General features: G+C 47.6%; 1 protein-coding gene across 2 annotated transcripts in view; it reads left to right on the forward strand.

Moving 5' to 3' along the window:
* ADCY9 (adenylate cyclase 9) overlaps positions 1-5335 on the forward strand; it is a 129923-nt gene extending 124588 nt beyond the window's left edge. For both annotated transcript variants that reach the window (XM_081257854.1, XM_081257855.1), the window contains one exon: positions 1067-5335. In XM_081257854.1, coding sequence (XP_081113980.1) covers positions 1067-2258 — 1192 coding nt within the window. In that variant the 3' untranslated portion in view covers positions 2259-5335. The remainder of the gene's footprint in view (positions 1-1066) is intronic.
* Positions 5336-20338: the final 15003 nt, after the last annotated feature.

The raw sequence follows: 20338 nt of genomic DNA on the forward strand, positions 1-20338 counted from the left end.
AGGGAATAGAAATGGGCTCAGCCCTTAGAAGGGCAGTTTGGAAATTTCTAATGGAATTCTAAGTGTATTTTAAATGACTCAGCAGTTCCGCTTCCAGGAGTTTTTCCCACAGACAGGCTCATTCAGATGCACAAAGACACTCGGGAATATCCATTGTAACCTCGTTCCTAGTAGTCAAAGATGGACACAGCCGATCGCCCTCTGCAGGGGACTGGTTGTTACAGCACAGCCGTGTGTTAGCATAGTGCACAACAGAAAGGTTACCTCATAGGAAAGACAGTTATTTTCCATTGTTTATACTGTTTGAGTTTCTTACAGTGTGTTACTCTTAAAAGTATATATTTTATATTATTTTTTTAAATGGTTAAGTTATCTTAAATGACTTTGGCAAAACAGAACTAACCCCAGGGCGGGTGGGAGGGAGGGGGCAGGGGAATTATATCAGAGTGTATCAGAGGATGTGAAATTTCTTGGGTGTGACAATGGTGGTGTGATTCCATAGGGAGACGTCCTTTTTCTTAGGAGATTCGTACTGAACTCTTCAGGATTGAAGTGGCCTGATGTCTGCAGCTTACTTTCAGACTGTTCAGCAAAGTATGCCTGTGTGAGTGTGTGTGCGTGCGTGCATGTGTGCAATTTGTGTTGACAGAGGGAAACAGCAGAGTAGCACAATGTTGACAATTGTTGCATCCAGGAGAAGGGTATACAAATGTTTGTTTTGCTAGTCTCTTAACCTTTTTGTAAGGTTGAGATTTTTCAAAATAAAAAGTTGGGAAAAAAGAAAAGATTTTAAAAATCAAGGAGCTAAAGACTTCTGAAAAACAAAGCAAGTACAAAGCACTCATTACAGGAATCCTACAAGAGTGACTCTTTATCTCGCCACATCTTTCTAAACAGAAACAGGTCACTCTGCAACTGCAGGTGGTTGAAGGTTTGAGCTGCACAAAACTCTGTGCAGGATGCTGGTTAGCTGGGCTGGTTCAGAACCTGGAAGCACTGGGCAGTAACCTTTCCCTTAAAGATGCATTTCAGAAGGCACGTCCTTTGTCCTCTCTTTCCTCTCCAGCTCCGAGAGGAATCCGTGCAACGCCTCGCTGCCGCACGACAGCAGGAGCCCAGCCAGCCTGATCGGCCAGGAGGTGATTCTTGTCTTCTTCCTCCTGCTCTTGTTGGTCTGGTTCCTGAATCGAGAATTCGAAGTCAGCTACCGCCTACACTACCACGGGGACGTGGAGGCGGACCTGCACCGCACTAAGATCCAGAGCATGAGGGACCAGGCCGACTGGCTGCTGAGAAACATCATCCCCTACCACGTGGCCGAGCAGCTGAAGGTCTCCCAGACCTACTCCAAGAACCACGACAACGGAGGAGTCATCTTCGCCAGCATCGTCAACTTCAGCGAGTTCTATGAGGAGAACTACGAGGGCGGCAAGGAGTGCTACCGGGTCCTCAATGAGCTGATCGGGGACTTCGACGAGCTCCTGAGCAAGCCGGACTACAGCAGCATCGAGAAGATCAAGACCATCGGGGCCACATACATGGCCGCGTCGGGGCTGAACGCCACGCAGTGCCGTGACGGCAGTCACCCGCAGGAGCACCTGCAGATCCTGTTCGAGTTCGCCAAGGAGATGATGCGCGTGGTGGACGACTTCAACAATAACATGCTCTGGTTCAACTTCAAGCTCAGGGTGGGCTTCAACCATGGGCCCCTGACAGCGGGCGTCATTGGCACCACCAAGCTGCTGTACGACATCTGGGGAGACACGGTCAACATCGCCAGCAGGATGGACACCACGGGGGTGGAGTGCCGCATCCAGGTCAGCGAGGAAAGCTACCGCGTCCTGAGCAAGATGGGCTACGACTTCGACTACAGAGGGACGGTGAATGTCAAGGGCAAAGGCCAGATGAAGACCTACCTGTACCCCAAGTGCACAGACAATGGGATGGTGCCGCAGCACCAGCTCTCCATCTCCCCCGACATCCGAGTCCAGGTGGACGGCAGCATCGGACGCTCCCCCACGGACGAGATCACCAACCTGGTGCCTTCCATACAGAACCCGGACCAGGTGTCCCTGGGCTCCGAGAACAACACACAGGCCAGGGACACTCACCCGTCTTCTAAGAAACCCTGGAAGGAGCCCATCAAAGCCGAAGAAAGGTGTAGGTTCAGCAAAGCCATAGAGAAAAGCGACTGTGAAGAAGCAGGGATGGAGGAAGCCAATGAACTCACCAAGCTCAACGTCTCAAAGAGGGCATGATGCGGCCCAGCGCCGCCCGCGGTGCTCTGTCCGTCCAGGTTCCACAGTTCCCGTCCCCGGACGTGGTGTCCTGTGGTCATTGTAGCCCTAACTTCTGTGTGGATCACAGTTATTCAGGGTTCATCTTCATCCGTTTTTTTCCTCTTCCCCCTTGGTGTGACCGTTCGGCAGTGTGGAGAACAAGTGCCTTCAGGGGCTGGCGCGGCCTGGAGTCCAGGGAAGGTGCGGCCAGGGTGTTGCGCTGGGTGGTGGTGGACGTTAAAACAGAAGCTGTGGTTAAAATATTATTTTTATTGCTTTTTCTCATGAGACACTTTTTTTTTTTTTTGCTAATACAATGTTTTTGAGGGTTTTTTCTGTATACGTACTAGTGTTTTTCCAGTGACCTGACCTTTCTATGTAAACACATAGACGCACACACACTTGCATTCATGAATCTGAGATCAAGTGCCAGTAACTCACTGGGCGGGGATGCTGGGGGGGTGCAGGCTGAGGACCGCAGCGGGCCATCAGCCAGGACACCGGTGTCCCCTGACCTGCGCCTTCCAGGCCAGCCGGGCCCTCAGGGGCTGTGGCTGCACCCACCGCCTCCCACACCCAGCGGCTTTAGGGCTTCCTCCTCGTTCAGGCCGAGATTCCAAATGCTTACCGGCCTCACAGCTCATGAACCCAGGCCTCAGGTATCTAAAAGCCCTTTTTCATTCTGCGCCCGCCCCCAGGGGTCTTCCAGCTGGAGCGGAGGGGCTTGTCTTGGAAGCTGACTCAACTGAGAGGAAACGCAAAATAAACATCCAAGGGTTGCATTTATTTATTTATTTATTTATCAGGAAACGTGTGTGTCTTGGGGAGGGTTGCCGAGTCATTCTGTCTGGGGAAGGGAAGTAGGCTGAGGGGGCAGGGGGTGGTCATAGAGGGCACAGCAGAAGGATGAGAAGGTGGCCATTAGTGCTTCAGCTACTCTGGGCTGCCTCCCTCGCCAGGGGCTGAGCAGGACCCCACCGGGCACGGCCTGCATGCTCTGGGTTGGGGAAGCCCTCGGCCACCACCTGTAAAGCAAAAGCCCCGCTTCTGCCCCCCACCCAGGGGGTCTGCTCACGACAGGGGTGGGATCAGAACCGGCTCGCTGTGAAGCAGGTCTGGGCAGAGCACCAGGGCCGCGGGCAGCGCTTGGCTTCCACATTCAGAAAGCTTCTCCATCCTTTCCTGTTCTCAGCCTGTGCAGGGCCCATTTGTGATGGGGTTGAGCCTGGTGAGTGGATCCCAGCCCTCTTTAGATGGAGCTCTTACCCTGTAAGTAGGGACAGAATCGTCTGGATGGAAATGAGGTGTGGAACCGGGGAAGTACAGAAAACCCAAGGAAATTGCTTCTGTGCCCTTTGTTGCTAATCCTGCTTGTAATTACGTTTTGCCACGTTGAGGCTGAAGTTTATGTAGGATTGAACTCAGGCCAGAGTTGCCCTGTCATAGTCATATGTCACCTCATTCTTAAGGTGGCTGCAGCTCATGGGATATTTGAGGACTGGCTCCTTCTCTGTGTAAGGTCTTCTCCGATGTGCCCTGTGTATTTTCTTTTCACTGGTAAATCTCTGTGTAGCTTTCACATCTGCATTAAGTCCTGTTATCACTCCTTGCCAAATACGTACAGAATCTGCCCTTCCCGGCATCAGGAAGTATTGATTCTGATCCCCCAGCTCCCCAGGGACGTGCATGGCACGGACCCCGGCAGTACGGTTGTAGCCAGGATCTCCATGTCCAGGGAGATTTGCCTTCAGGTTTTACTGTCAGATTGTTGGTCTTCCAATGCTAGAGAAATAGAGAAAGGATGACTGTGACATTACCTCTTCTAAAGAATGTATTCTTATAAAATCCTGCAGAGATTTTATTTTTATTTTTTCTGAAAAACACTACGTGATGCTCTGCCTGTCTGTCAGGCTTGTGGGCACGTCAGGGGTTCCTCCCATCAGTATTAAGGCTTGTGTTGAGTGTGGGCCTCACCCTCCGCCATCTGGCTCCAGGCTCTGCAGCTTTGGCGGCGGCTAGGGGCCTGGGCGCTTCCTGCTGTTCCCCGTGTCTCTGCTGTTCCACTCAAAACATGCTCCACAGAGTTTATCTCTGCACACGCTTCCTCCCTATCAAACTCTTTTTTTTTTTTCCTTCCCCTCCTGCGACTCCTGGGAAGCCAAGAGGCTGCGGACGCAGGGAGAGAGTGGTGACGTCCACCTGTCCAGTTCAGCATTGTGCAAATGGGAGCCTTTGTGGACGGTTTAAATTGTCTTTAAAAAAACACCCCAAGCGAGCCTTCCTAAGCAACCAGTACAGATGTTCTCTTTGGGCCACCAGTGACCCGGGTCCTTCCCAGCCCCTGCTTGGAAGCATACCTCAGCACAGAACCACGGAGTGCCTGCACCCGCAGTGCCAGGCCTCTGACTCGGTGGGCATTGAGCAGACGGCTGAACACAGATGGGCTTCTGAGCAGCGGGTTCAAGCGCTTCCGATTAGGTGGAGGCGTTCTTCAGAGCGGCAATACCTCCTGTGAACTTAGGGCAGGAAGCAATACTTCAGAATTGAATGTGTGTAAATAGTTGCTTTGTGTTGCAATTGCTAGTTTCTTCTTGGCCTCAGGTCAGATCAAAGTATATATGTATAAATCTATATAAACAAGCACACATAATTGCATCCAATGCAAACAAATGCAGAGCATCAGTTATGAAACCCTCACGGAGCTTGGAGGCTGCTCACAGCTCCGTTACCCTGACTGCGCTGTGGAGACACCTGCACATTTGCACTTGACATTGAGAGCCAAAGGGCCGCGTGCTTCCCCATTATGTGGGCTTTAGTGATTTGTAGTTTCCAAAGATCTGTCCGCGTTTGCATTTCTAGACTTTCGAAGTAAGCACTTTTTGGTGGTTGTTTCGAAAAATCACGTCATGCCTAGAATCTGAAATTAAATCCGCGAGAACCAATTGTTTGCGTTCTCCATCTTTCCTTTGCTCTACCCTTTTTAAGTTGTTAATCCTAATAATTTCAAAATGCACCCACTGAAGAAATAGACATTAAAATACTCTAAAATCTCAATATTTGATGCCTGGTATTTCCTCATCGACAAGATCGTTACCACTTCCAAGATTAGGGCGCTCCTTGTTCCCTGCCATTTGTGGCTGAAATAGGAAGCTTTGCAGGTCTTTTACATTGTGACTTTGAAAACAAGGCAACTAAAAACTCTTATTGTGTGCGTATGTGTGTGTGTGTTTTAAATGGACATATTTGCTACAGTGAACTTTGGTTGAGAATTATTTATTTTTACATGGAACAGAAGCAGGTTGCAGGACAAATTTTGCTTGCGACCACATCCTGATTTTTTTAGACCTTCTAAATAGTTTTTCCCGCAATATCTTCAGCAACTGACTGAGAAAATGAAGTAAGTTTTCTGAAAAGATGTGCCTGCATAGCCTCTTCCTTACAGAGTCCTGGGGTGCCCGTATCATGGGGAAGTCACAAACCCATTTCAGAATCTTTTTAAAGTCACAGAGCATCTTTGCCGAAAAACACACATGCCATTTTACATGTCATAGGGGCTCACAGCACCTCCAAACCTGGAGCCAAACGCTGGCTCTGCTAGGGGTTAGAGCCTCTTCCCCCAGGGTTTTTCCTGGAGAGTTTAGTATTTATGTGCAACTTCAAAGCACAGGACCCTCTTGTCGACTCAGCAAAGGGGATGCAGATGTGGCCCCAGGCCTTGCTCATCAGCTCTGAGGGATCCAGCTTCTAGGTGATCCTCCACTGGAGCCTGGTACCTGTGAGGACACTGCTGGTTGACGAGGGTGCTCTTTCCTCTGAGTCTGCGCTGCAGGCATTGCTAGGAACCTTCCGGAGGTAAGGGAATAGCTGTCTTTGTTGCGTTTCTCTACTAGAAAGGACACCCCAGGGACTTTGGGGGGTTTCCCAAACAGTCTAGAAAGGCAGCCTCTAATTTTTGCAGTAAACCTCAGGACTTATCATTTATGGCTTCTCTTTCATCTATTCTTCTTTTTTTTTTTTAATCTTTTCACTCTCATTTTAGGGAGAGTTTTAAGATAAGTGTAATGAAGAATCGACCTTACCCAAATTGAGGGCTGGCCTTTTCTCTGGTTTCCTGGGAAGTGATCTCTGAGCTCTTGGAATATCATGCCTGATAAGTGTCTCTGTTTAACTGGGGCTTTGGGTCCCACCAGGTAGTCCAATGGTGTCCTTTAGTGTGGTGATCACATGGTATTCACTTGACCTCTGCAGGGGCTGGAGACGAGTTATCTACTTATATCTAAAATCTCTTTCACACGTGGTTGCTTTTCTCTGCTGTGGGAATCTGTCCTTGTGGCCGCCTGGGATGGATCCCAAGTACCAGGGAGAGGAAGCTAACTGGGGCAGGAGATAAGTGAGAGGAAGTGATTAAGAAAAAGTACAGAGTTGCACACCATGTAGGCGTAAACTCAGAATCTTCCCAAGTGTCTATTTTTATACTGTTCCTTTGTAAAAATTGGTTTTTAAATAACACGACTCCAAAGAGTTGTTACTGTTATGTCAGAATAACTTAAGCGTGAGGAATTCTCACATCCCTTCTGGGCCTGAAAGTTGGAAAGAGAAAGAAATTACGCAATCAGGTATTGAGCAATCTGAGTGCTTCCTGAAACCTCAGTCAGCAGCAGCAGCGATTCCTAACCTTTTTTTGGGCTCACAAAGCCTTTGATATTGATGAAAGTTGTGGCTCCTTTCTCCAGAAAAAAAAAATGCACATCAAAATAAACCCACTTCGTGTTCCTGGATCCAAATCCAATACCCATGATCTACAATAACAGGAGGAATGGTGATTTTTAATTACAAGTATCTGCAGGAGAGGTTTCCAAGCACTTCTGGACTCTCTATTAAACAGGTTAATGCTGCTTGTTTATATATGCATTTCCAATCCAATTATATTTTAGACTTTAATGTGTGAGTTACCTAAGTACATCTGAAGAGCCACTCAAAGAACTTTTCAATATAAAGACAAAGTTCATCAGATTATTTCCAACAGATAAGTAACGATCAGGCAGTGTTTTACTGAGTACCCTACTATGTGCCAAAGCTCCTTTCACTTAGGTGGTGACAGTGCTGTGATACTTGAGAATATTTGAGGAGCACCTGTAATTAGTCACTGTTTTTCCCGACGGCTCTCCTGTTAGGAATCCCACCAGGAAACAGAAGGGAATTTTGAGACATCCCTCTCCTTGCTGACATTTTTTTTTTTTTTTTTTTGCGGTACGCGGGCCTCTCACTGTTGTGGCCTCTCCCGTTGCGGAGCACAGGCTCCGGACGCGCAGGCTCAGCGGCCATGGCTCACGGGCCCAGCCGCTCCGCGGCATGTGGGATCTTCCCAGACATGGGCACGAACCCGTGTCCCCTGCATCGGCAGGCAGACTCAACCACTGCGCCACCAGGGAAGCCCTTGACATTTTTAAACGGTGGCTCCTAGTGTCGTCTGTACCCCATCAGAGATGATCTTTGTGTTATGGGCTTATGGAATATTCAGTCTCTCAAGAAAGAGCAACAGATGAGGACCATTCAGGGAAAACAACTGCACCAATATTGTGTTGGTCCCTCCTGAGAGAGGGGCCTCTCCACATGGTCATATATTTTATTTTTAAAACAGTCCTGATGGCGACTGGGGTCCCAGCTCGAGGGTCTCAGAGCTGAGCAGAACAAGGCACTGGCTTGGACTGACCGGGCTGGTGGTAGCCTTTCAGGAACCACACCCCCAGTGAAAGGTCTCCTTGCCCCCCCCACGCCCCCCCCCGCCAGAATTGCAGGGGGTTAGAGAACTAGAGCCTCTGCTGACCCCACCTCCTTCCAAGCGACCTCCAGCAGGCTGCAGTCTTCTCGGAGCTGCTCTTTCCCTGTCTTCCTCTGGGCTTCTTGATCTTCTCAGCAAACAAAATTCTTGCCCTCTAGGTTGACAGGGCGAGGACTGATAGCAGAAAGGGGGAATTGTTTGGACTTGTCCACATGATTCTAGGGAAAGGAGCAGAATGGGGGTGACATGGCCTCACACGCTCCCCTTGGAGTCCCATGGCATAGACACCCTCTCACCGAAGGCATCCGTCTCGAATACTGCCAGGTTCCCACCCTCTGAGGTCCCCAGCTCTGGTCTCCCCGTCTCATGGACGGCCACTCCTCCTCTCTACCTGCGGCCACCACCTGCATTCCACCATCACCTTTGACCTCCCAAGTAGGTTTCAGTTCTGTGTTACCTCACTCCCAAACTTCAGGAGTACAGATAAACCTATGGCAACACAGCGAGCGGGCACTTTATCGATTTAAAGAAAGTAACTCTTTAGCTGCGAAATTCAGTCCTCACACGTGCAAATGTGCCTCTACACATAAGGAAGCCTCCCATTATATGATAGTTTTCTGCCAAGGAACTCAAGACACCTGGAACCCCTTCTGTCCTCACAATGCCTCACCGAAGGCAGAGGTGGTTTTTCCTGTCCAACAGATTCGAAAGTTCAGGTTCAGCGTAGCTGAGAGGCTTGCCCCCCTCAGCCAGTCATTGCCAGCGATTCCCAGCTGCACAGCCAGAGACAGAGCATGCTGCCGGTCCAGACCATCTCATGGCTTGGCCCCCCTTCCTTTGCAAGAAAAGAAAAAAGAATCCAGGTGGTGGGGTGAGACATGGTGCATTTAAATGGTGAGATTAGACAGTAGGTCAGCAAGTAACCAACAAGGTAAATCCATCTCCCTTTCTCTCCCTCTCCCCTTCTTTTTGTAAGATGGGATACTTGAATTGTGTGTGGAATGTTTAAGGTATTGTCTAGTGTCTGCTTAAAATGGAAAAGTTTTCAAATTATTCAAGTGTCTATATGGACTTGTGTCCATCGGCTAACCAAAACTATCAGGGAATTGAGGCCAAGTTTGCAACACATTGGTGCCTTGGGAAAGATCTGTATAAAACACAGATTATGTTGGTGTCCTGTGCGTTCATGCTAATGTAACAGAACTAGATCAGGTACCTTGAACACAAGATCCGTTTTTTTCCCCAACTGTTGATTACACAATAAATTTGGTATTATGTGTAATGTTAAGTTGTTTTTAAAATCCCCTTGTATATCTGCACATCTCCAGAATTTCAGGGAAGTATTAGAGGGGAAAGCAGAAAACTAAATATTTTTTGGCCATTTAACTTGAAATATCATAAAACATAATTCACAATTTCTATGCCAATTTAGGGACCTTGGGCAAAAAACCGACTTTGTTGACTACAAAGGAGCAAGGAAGCCAATAGTTTAGAAGCAAGTCTTATAACTTGGTGAGTTGGTGGAACTTTTCTTTTGTAATTCTGATTTGCTGGAGTGATATCTCTTCTTCCTCAAGAATAAAGATTTCTGATGGCATCACAGATACATCTAGATTGTTAGCTTAGCACAGAAGAACGTGGCTAAATGTTGCCCTTGGTCGCCTATTTCTATTGTTAATTGCATGACAGGTTGTACTTTCCAAAAATTTCAGTCAAGGACTTCCAGAGGCTTCTAAAGGTCCTAATCTACTGTAGTACCTGGAGAGCTTTTGGATTTGGTTGGTTGGTTGTTTTTTAATATTGAAGAATGTGATTTATGTGAACTTTCAGGAAATTAATTCAACTAAAACCTAAATCTAAGAAGATAAGGTAAAACTTTTTGGGAAGAAAAAAGAGATTTGAAGCACTTATCCAGATAATTTAGGATAAAAGCATCCTTTTGCCTAAAATATTTCAAATGAGACAAAATGAATTTATTGCATGAATCACATGGATAGTGATCCGAATTCTTCAGTTCACTTTTCTTATGTAGCCAATACAATGGGCCACTTCAATCCCTTCAGCATCTCATTTCCAAATTTCCTCATCTCCTTCTGCCACTGTCTGTTTTGTTGGCAGAATTACAATAGGAACACACCTGCGTGCTTTGAGGGAAAACCTAGCATATTCTTGTGAACTAGCCATTCAGTAGTTACTGGGACTCCAAAAGAGTTTGCCTGTGTTCCTGACTGGTGGTTTCTGTCACCGACTCAAACACAAGACGTCCCGCATCTGTTCCATAGCAACAGCCCCATGGATGACCTCTGGCAGGAGCTCTGTAGTGCCAGCGTGACTGTCCCATGTGCCTGAGACAGTCTGGCTGCCAAGAGGAGACTGGCCTTCCTCCCTCTCTTCCCTCTGAAGTGCAGGAAGGCAGCCTCATGCACTGGCCCAGCTTGAGACACTCCAAAACCCTCACCATAAACTGCCACCAAGTCCTGGGCAAGCCTGTGGCACCCACTACCCTTCAGAAGATCGTCTGCAAGTCCCTTCTGGTTTTAGCCTCAAGAAGCTGCCAGAGCAGCGAGCTGGGACTTTGGGCCTGATCCAGACTCACAAAGAGGCTCTTCATCCATCCAGTCCTGGGCTGGCCCAGGCAGCAGTGAGCCAGACAGACCAGCGTGGAAGCCAAATAGAGACCCCTGCCAATACCACCAGTGGTCCTGGCGTCTCTAAAGCGGTCCTTGGACTTGGGGGAGGTCAGGGACAGAGCAGAGGACGAGCTGGGAACACCCAGAAAAGTGGATATCGGCGAAGTGGGGTCTCCAGCGTTCAGTGACCTAATGCAGCAGGGGCCTGGTCCCTTGTGTGCCACCACTGCAGCTGCATCGTAAGCCATTGGATGGGGTGTGCCAGACAGGGCCTCCACGGGCACACCCTCTTCACTCTACCGCATCGAACCGAAGCACCAATAACACACAAATGAAAAACCCAGAGCCTTAATATCCTCTAGGAAACCCCATGTCGTTTTCATGGTTTGTAACAGACAGCGTTATAGGACGAAGCCATCCCTGAGATGACCCAGTTACTAACATCAATGTCCACCGTCTCAATCCATGCACTTATCCTCATACCAAAACCAGTTCTGTGAGGCTCCCGAGTTGTGATGTAACACAACAGGTCAGCATCGCCCCATCCTGACAGCTTTGTCCTGACAGGTCGCCAGAGCGTGCTTTCCTTGTTTTCGGTGTTGCATCACCACGAAGGGGCAACAATGGTTTGTTCCAGCAGCTTTTTGGCCGTGGGTGGTTGCATGCTCCATCCTCGAATGGTCGTTCTTGCACGTGGCCCCTTGCTTGTCATGGAATACAGAAAGCAATCACGGAAAAGTGTAAATCAGCTTTCCGTTGCAGAAGCATGGATAGTTTCCTTTTTTAATCGTCATGTTTTCTAGAAACTGCTCGTGGTTCTTCCTTTCCTCCCCTCCAAGCTTCTTCTCATCTGCACTCTCCCATCACCTCTTTTCCACAAGATGAAAGCACTGCTGAGAGGGGAACTCCGTCTCCTTTCAGATAAAGGGAAGGAGCCTAATTGTAAATCTTAAACATATGTAAGAAACTGCTTATGTTTCTGTCAACAACCCAAAACAGGAAGAATTGTATCTGTGAACTATTAAGCTGTATCTGTATATAGATAAAAAGCCCATTATCTTTAATTCATCACTACAGACCTTGTAATCTGTTGTACATTAAAATGTTTTACTGTATCAGAGAAAACGTCACGCTACGGATCCAGAGAAGCTGGGGAAATAATTCAAAATACAGTATAATTAACTCAAATCTTGTTGTTTGTTTATTCTGGGCATGGCACAATTTCAAGTGGAAGATGTGCTGACTATAAATTATCAACCAGAAACTGAATTTATCTGCGAGACTCCTGAGACCTCTCTAAGGCAGCGCCACTCACAGAGCTCATGGTGTGTGGGTTCACCGTGCAGCCCAAGGGGTCGCAAGCTGGTCCTTGCATTTTAATCCAGATGCAGGCATTTCGGGAAGAAGGTGCTGCAGCCTGGGCCCAGCCTGCCTCCCGCCGGGCCTCTGTCAGCTCCCTTTAGCTTGAAAGGAAGCGTTCAGAACAGAGAGTGGCTGCAAATGTTCAGGACCTCGAGTGCACTCTTGGGATCAGAAGATTCAGTACCTCCTTTCCTCCAGCAGAATGTGTGCAGACAGGCAAGGAGAGAAAGAGGGCAAAGAAGCCCCCCTCCCTGGGGGTCTCTCCCAACGCTGAAAGGGCCGGAGAGGCCTCCCTGCTAAGAAACATGGATGGGGGAGTGGCAAGCTTTCTCCGTGATTTCACTGGAGTTTGTTCAACCCTGAGCTGAGCTCATGGACAGGAGTGAACCAAAACTTGTTTTCTTTGGACTGTTTTGAGCCAAAATAGAAGAAAAGGGCTCATTTTTTCCAGTGATTTTTTTTTTTTTTGATCAATAGTACAAATCCAAAGTAAGTGTTTATTCACTGGCCCAGTTTCCCAATCTTTTCACTTAGAAGCATGACAGCCAATTCCATGGGTTGTAAGAATATTCTGAAAATGAGCCCACAAGCTGAGGCGCCCAGGAATCATAGAATGTTCTTTCCCTGTGTGTTTGGGTCAGATTTCCTGCACCAACTGTGAAGTATATAATTCTTGACTCTGAGCTTGACTTTTTTAGCTGGTGTTGGGTATACAGGTGTGTGAAGCTGATGAGCAAACACGATACACAGAGAAGCTGCACCCCTCCTGGGAGGAGACCTGCCTTTTTCTTGTTTTGAAATTCAGCCCAACCATCTAGAAAGAGAAAAGTCTTACCCTCCTAGCAACCTAGTGATGTGCAGGGGCGGGGGCGGGGGGGCAGAGAAAGGTGTTTAATGTGCATATTAACAAATGCCCTGATGGCTAAATGTTCTTGTCCACGAAGGAAACATTGCTCACCTCTTTTTTTCCAGTTATCAAGCTCGTGTGAAAATAAGAAAGCATCCCTTTAAATAGTATACCTTTACATGCCCTGGAAGGGACCTTTCCAGCCAGGTGGCTCTCCTGACACTGAAACAGTCACCTGGTGGCCCCTCAGACCTTCCCTGTGTGGTCAGACACTGGGCATTCCTTGTCCATCACCGCCTGGAGAGACGCAGCCAACACACCGAGGCTGCGTTCTTCCGGAAACGTTCTTCTGGAAAACAGGAAAGTACCTTATATAACAAATTCTCATAACCAAAGAGATCTGGGAGCAAATGTTAAAATTGAAGGGTATCAGTCTCCATTTTTAGAAGGGTATTAGTTTGAGTTTTGATTTATCAATTCGCTTTTTTGTAGGGCTTTCTTTTTTTTTTAATTAAATTACTCTGCTTCATTGTGAGGTAGTCATTTTAATTTCATGGCTTTCATAAGTTTACAGGAACATGAAAATTTGATGCCAGTGAAATTCATTAGAATTCTCCATTATCCTGTGGATTTAGTGCTCATCTGTCCTGCATATGTTTCCAGTGGTGGCTTACCACGGTCCTCACCATCTATCGGCCATATGCCCACGCATCATGCACGCAGAGACACGCACAAGCACGGGGACCCAAGGCTGGTCATAAAACAAGGCCATCTCTGACGTGGGTTCAAACCCTCACCAAGGCGAGTGCCAGGAAAAGGCAATTGGTGTGCTCTGGACAATAGATTTAGAAACAATCCTTCCAGCTCAGCAAACGTCACTTTGTTTCTGTCTGCTTTCCCCTTCGTTTGCAATAAACCTGACAAAAACTTCCAGAATGAGAATGAGAGTGTTCTTATTGGAAGGAGACTCTGGCAGGCAGCCACAGACTCAAAGGACAAAAGCTAATTTTGCTCTTGTGTTTCCGCCAATAACTCATTGGCCCCCGCGCGCTCTGCACAGGCTGAGCCTGAGGGGGATCCTGATGGGTCAGCTGCACGCAGGCCACCAAAAACCCTCAGCGGAGAAAGGGAGCTTCCTCTGCTCTGGAACAAACTGTTTCCCTGCTAGTCTGGCCACTCAGCCCACGTAACTGAGTGATCCCACCTCCTGGGGTCATCAATCACTCAGCTTGAGCCCAGGGACATCCACTTGCATCTGGCCTCCCTGACCTGCTTTCCCAACCCCCCGCCCGGTTAGAGGGGATCCTTCACTTTATGAAGGAAGGAAGGGAGGAGGGAGGAAGGAAGGTTAGAGAGAGAGATGGAAGGAAGAAGAAAAGGAAGGAAAGAGAGAGGGAAGGTTGGGGGCGGGGAGAAAAGAAAAGAAAGGGAGAAAGCGAGCGAGAGAAAAGGCAGGCAAATGCTTTTACTGCCTTTAAAGTGGATTTGATTTTTAAAATGCATTTTCTGGATCATGTTTTCAGAACCCGTCTCCTGCAGTAAGTGTCCTGCCGCTGGTGACAGAGGAGAGCTGGAGTTTAACACCTTGTTGGGGGCAGGGGGGTCCTCCCCGTTCTGGTTTCAAGCTGAACCTCGGAAGGCACTGGGGTTGGTTCGTTCCCTCCGCAGCTGGCGAGGTGCCGCACCACCACCCTTCCGATGCGGGGGGGGGGGGGGGGGAGGGGGAGGAGCATCCTAGTTTTCTGAGAAGAGGAACAAGACTAACTTGGGCCTAACAGGGCTTGGAGAAAAGACTCAAGGCTCCTGAAGGACGCTGCCATCAGGCCCCACCAGAAGAGGGGTGGGATGAGGGGTGAGGGTTTAGCCCCTAACGAGCTCTGCTGGACCCTGGAGCTCCCGCAGGACGCGGCCAGCAGGGGAGGCCCAGGGCCAGGAGGCCTACACCAGGCGTAGGAGAAGCTCGGTGGACGGGCTGGCGGCCTCTTTAGCCAGAGGCCCAGGAGACCCTGAAGGGGAAAGGCCAGGACCACCATCGCACCTCCTGGGAAGGGACCGAGCCCTCCTCAGCCTCCTAGTGGCTGTTCCTTCACCCAGAAAGACAGCCTGGCAGCTGAGGGCCCAGAACGCTGGGGCCTGGCCTGAGTCTGTGAGAAATAAGCCCTCTCATCCCATCCAAAAGGCCTTTAGAGAGTTGAGGCCGCGTCAGGAGAGGTGAGCCCCAGGAATCGGCTCTGCAGGGGAGAACCGCCCCCCAACAGTGACATGTAGCCCAGCAGTGGGACCTGGAATGTTCCAGAAACATTAAAGCTTGGGGTGGTGGGTGGGGGGAGAGCGACTCAGGAGCAGAGTTGAAGTCAGGAGGAAGGAGCCACTGAAAGAGGCTCCTTTCATGCGGAGCCCAAGGCTATAAATAACCAGGCAGCTGCTCCACAGCTGGTGCAGGGCCGCTCTGGGCAGGGGGAGGTGGCTCAGGGCGGTGAGACAGCAGCCCCCCTGCACTTGAGCTGTGGGGCTGTGGCCTGGACAGCGGAGGTGCAGCAAGCCTCCCCTCCTGACACCTGGAGCCGGCAGCCGGACAAGACGGAACAAAGAGACACAGGGCCTGCTGCACGACCCTTCTTTCCAAGGACACCCCCTGCTACCCTGGCCCTGCTGTTTGCACGTCAGCATTGGCGCTTTTTTTAAAAAAAGCCTTTTTTTCTTTTTATTGAGATGCAACATCAGTGACGCACAAATAACTTGGTAAGTTTTTATGTATTTCTATACCTACCTGCCTATCACCCGGATCAAGGTAGAGGACATTTTGAGCAGCTCAGTGGACAATCTTGTGCCGTGTCATCAAAGCCCCCACCATCCAAGGCGAACCCCTGTTTTGATCTCTACCTCTGTAGATTGCCTCTTCCTTTCAACTTCATGGCTGATTCATCTCACTGGAATCACACAGGAAGCACTGCTTTGCATCTGGTTTCTTTCAGGCACTGACATGCCTGTGAGATTCCTCCACCTCGTGGGTAGCAAAAGTTTGTCCTTTTTCACTGCTTTGTATTATTCCATTGTATGAGGAGACCATGATTTATTTCTTCATCCTCTTGCTAAGGGTCACTGGGCTGTTTCCAGTTTGGAGCTTTGATGAATAGCACTGCATTGGGCATTCTTTCAGTGTTAGCATATGTCAGAGCAGGTTTGGAAATAAATTCTGCTGGGCATCTGTCTGGTACACCCTCAGTGGATGGCAATTTGGCAACAGTGGTCAAAATTAGAAAAGCACACACCCTTCTGGGAATTTATTCTGCAGATATGCTCAAACATGCAAAATACCTTGTGCACAAGGTTCTTCATTACAGCATTTATTTGTAAAAGCTAGAGTTCTGTCTTTTTGTTGTTATTTTCTTTATATAGTCTGGATACTAGACCCTTATCAGATATATAATTTGCAAATATTTTCTCCCATTCTGTAGGTTGTCCTTTCACTTTCTTGATAATATCCACTGATAGAGTTTTTCATTTTGATCAAGTCCAATAGATCTAGTTTTTCTTTTGTTGCTATGCTTTTAGTGTCATGTCTAAGATTCTATTGCCAAAACCAAAGTCACGAAGGTTTACCCCTAAGAGGTTCATAGAACATAAACCCCACTTCTTAAGTGTGGGCTGCACATCGCGATTTTGCTCCAAAGAGCACAGTATGGAAAAGGAAAAGAAAGGGAAAACTGTATAGCAGAGAAACCTGACCGACATACCTTGGCCAGGTGATCAAGGTGGTAAGTCAACAGTGATAAGTCTTGTTGATGGCACAGACCCTCAATATGATGAGAATGGCACTCTTATGGGCTAACCTGTGTCCCCCCCAAAATTCATATATTGAAGTCCTAACTCCAAGTACCTCATAATGTGAATATATTTGGAGAGAGGATCTTTAAGGAGATGATAAAGGTTACATGGGGTCATTGGGATGGGCCCTCATCCAATATGACTGGTGTCCTTATAAGAGGAGAAGGTTAGGACAGAGATAGGCACAAGGACAGCCATGTGAGGACACAGGGAGAAGGTGGCAGTCTACAAACCAAGGAGAGAGGCCTCAGAAGAAACCAACCCAGCTGAAAACTTGAGCGTAGACTTCCAGCCTCAGGAACTGTGAGAGGATAAACTTCTGCTGTTTAAGTCACCTGGAGCAGAATAAACAGGCCCTTTACCTCTGAGGAATTCCACTCAAAACCCATAACGCCATTCTAATCATGAGAAAAACACCAGACAAATCCCAGTTAGGGACATTCTACAAAATATCCGACCAGTCCTCCTCAAAACTGCTAAGATTATCAAAAGTCAAGGTTAAAAAAAAAAAAAACCTGAGAAACTGTCACAGCCAAGGGGAACCTGAGGAGACATGACAACTAAATGGTGTCCTGGATGGAACCCTGGAACAGAAAAGGGACCTCAGGTAAAAACTAAGGAAAGCAGAACAAAATGTGAACTTTAGTTAATTGTGACAGATGTACTTCACTCACATCAGATGTTAGTAACAGAGGAAACTGGGTGTGAAGGATGTGGACAGTCTGTACTCTCATCACAACTTTTCTAAAACTATAATAAAATTAAAAGTTTATTTTTAAAAATGGACAAAATGTTTGAATGGATGTTTCAACAAAAATATGCAAATGACCAATAAGCACATGAAAAGGTGCTCAACATTATCATTCATTAGGGAAATGTAAATTAAAATTACAATTAGATGGGAATTCCCCAGCAGTCCAGTGGTTAGGTGCTTTCACTGCCGAGGCTACCGGTTCAGTCCCTGGTTGGGGAACTAAGAAATGCAAGCCAGGCGGCACGGCCACAAATAAATAAATAAAATAAAATAGACTTAAAAAAAAACCCCTACAATTAGGTGCCACTTCACACCCACTAGGATGGCTATAATCAAGAAGAAATAACACATGTTGGCAAGGATGTGGAGACCTGGAATCATTATATGTTACTGATGGGAATTTAAAATGGTACAGCCACTTTGGAAAAAAAAATTTGGCAGAGTTTAAAAATGTTAAGCATAAACATACCATAATATCCGGTAATTCCGCTTCTAGATACTTACCAAGGAGACATGAAAACATCTGTCCACACATTTACTTGAATGTGACTATTCATAGATGCATTATTCATAAAAGCCAAAAAATGGAAATAACCCAAATGTGTCATCAATTAATAATGGGTAAGTAAAATGTGGCCCATCCAAACAATGGAATATTATTCATCCATAAAGAAGAATGAATCACTGACACAGCTACAACACGGATGAACCTTGAAAACATGATGTTCAGTGAAAGAAGCCAGACACAAAAGACCACATATACAGTACTTCCACGAATATGAAAAGTCCAGAAAAGGCAAGTCAACAGAGCTAGAAGGAAGATCAGTGGTTGCTGAGGGCTAGGGATGACAATGAGGATTGACTGCAAATAATCACGAGCGACATTTCGGGTATAGTAGAAATGTTCTAAAATTGGATTGTGATGATGGTTGCACAACTATTAACTCACTAAAAATCATTGAGTTGTACATTTAGAGGGGGTGAATTTTATGGTATATAATCAAACCTTAATAACACTGTAAAAAAAATATTAACCAGCAAGGTGTCAAGGCACAGATGAAACAAGATTGGTGATATGTTGATAATTTTGTAAACTGGGTGACAGGCAGAGAAGATTCATTATACTATTCCTTCTACTATTCCTCCTTCCTTTTGTTTGTGTTTGAAATTTTTCATACTACAAAGTTTAAAAATTGATGAATTGCTCCTTTATGTGTCCCCTGAACACACGTTTCCATAACATCCCCAAGCACATGGTGCTGGTGTTATTTACATACCTTTTCTCCTCCCTATTAGATGGTGAGTTTCCTAGGAGTAGGGACTGTTTCCTACTATTTATTGTTTGTTTGTTTGTGCATTTCCAGGGTCTGACTCAGAGATTGGCAAATAAGTGTTAGTTGAAGAAATTCCTAATATAAAATGGGGAGGGAGAAAAAGAAATAACTGGTAACATGAGAAAGACCATTTTGCAAAAGCTAACTCAAGTTTCTCAAAAGGAAGTATTTTAAGTATTTAGAACTTCAAGATGACACCTTACTCCAAAATATGTTTGGCTGTTGGGTTTTCTGGGATGTTCTGCGTTAGGGAGGGGCTACTCTAAAGAGCAACCACAGTGATGGGTCCCTGGTTCTAAAATTGTTATAAAACACATAAAGCACTCTACATGAAAATAACTCTGAACAAAAGCGGATCCTTTCTGAGTCAGGATTTTACAGTGTCTCAGGGTCCTCATTGTGACGCTGCTATCCCAACACTTGAGTGGAGAAAATTCTTTGACTTCGTTCTGATACGTTTCCTGTGTTTTAAAAATGTGATTTTCTTACTAATCGACAGTCCGCTGTGGCACGTGTTGAGCAGCAAAACGTTGAAGAATCTTCCAGATTTGCTAACAGAGATGAGCAACTCACCAGAAAAAAACAGGCCCCCCCCCCAAGCGAGAGAAGGCAAGAGGGAAGCAGGGTAACATGCAGTCCATCTTCCCTAGGGGTCGGGCAAGGGCTAGGTCTTGAGAAGTTCTTGCGCGTAATTCTCCCGATAGTGCTTCAAAAGAGGCGAGGAACCGGGCAGCACAAGGGGCGAAGCTCTGCTGCCCAGCAGCGCAGCGGGACCCCCAGGATCCCCAGCGCCCCCAGGACTTCAGGGAGCAGGGCAGATCCGGCCCTCGGGCGCCACCTAGCGTTGCCCGCGCCAGCAGCCGGCCCTCCCGGCCGGGCTCAGCCCCACCATCCACAATCCTGAGCACCTGAGTCCCAGGTCCCTGGATAAAGTAAAGCAAGAGGAATAGCCGGATTTCAGAGCCAGCCCTGCACTCGCGCTGCCTCTGACCCGCGCCCTGCAGGGGTTTCTGGTGCGCAGTGCCTGGGGCGAGAAAGGCGCTGGACTGGGAGCAGGGGTGGGACAAGGTCCTAGTCCAGCCTCAGTCCTCCAGCATCTGTTTCTTCTTGTAGAGAAGCAGGAGGGAGTGGTCCTGAGAACATCCAGGGGGGACTTCCAGCTCTGAAAGTCCGAGTCCAAGTACACAGAGTACCCCCAGCCCCTAGTCCATCCTTGGAAACTTGTCGGGATGCTCCTGCAGCCCCTTAACCTTGGTGGGTCATTTGAATCACTGGAGAACTTCTTAAAGGGTAAGTATCTGGGCTCCATCCCAGACTAATTGAACTGGAGGGGGGGCAGGGGGCGTGGGGGCCTGGGCATCAGTATTTTCCACTTTTGCTGGGGTGATTCTATTGTACGACTAAGAACACGGCCTTACACTTTGATATAATAATGTTGGTCCATATGCTCTTCCCAACAGCCCTATGGGATAAGACTATGTTCCCCTTTAGGTGAGGGGACATTGTGTCAAGTTTAGAGATT

This window comes from Mesoplodon bidens, assembly GCF_964165515.1.
Source record: "Mesoplodon bidens genome assembly, chromosome: 15".
NCBI classification, from domain to species: Eukaryota; Metazoa; Chordata; class Mammalia; order Artiodactyla; family Ziphiidae; genus Mesoplodon; species Mesoplodon bidens.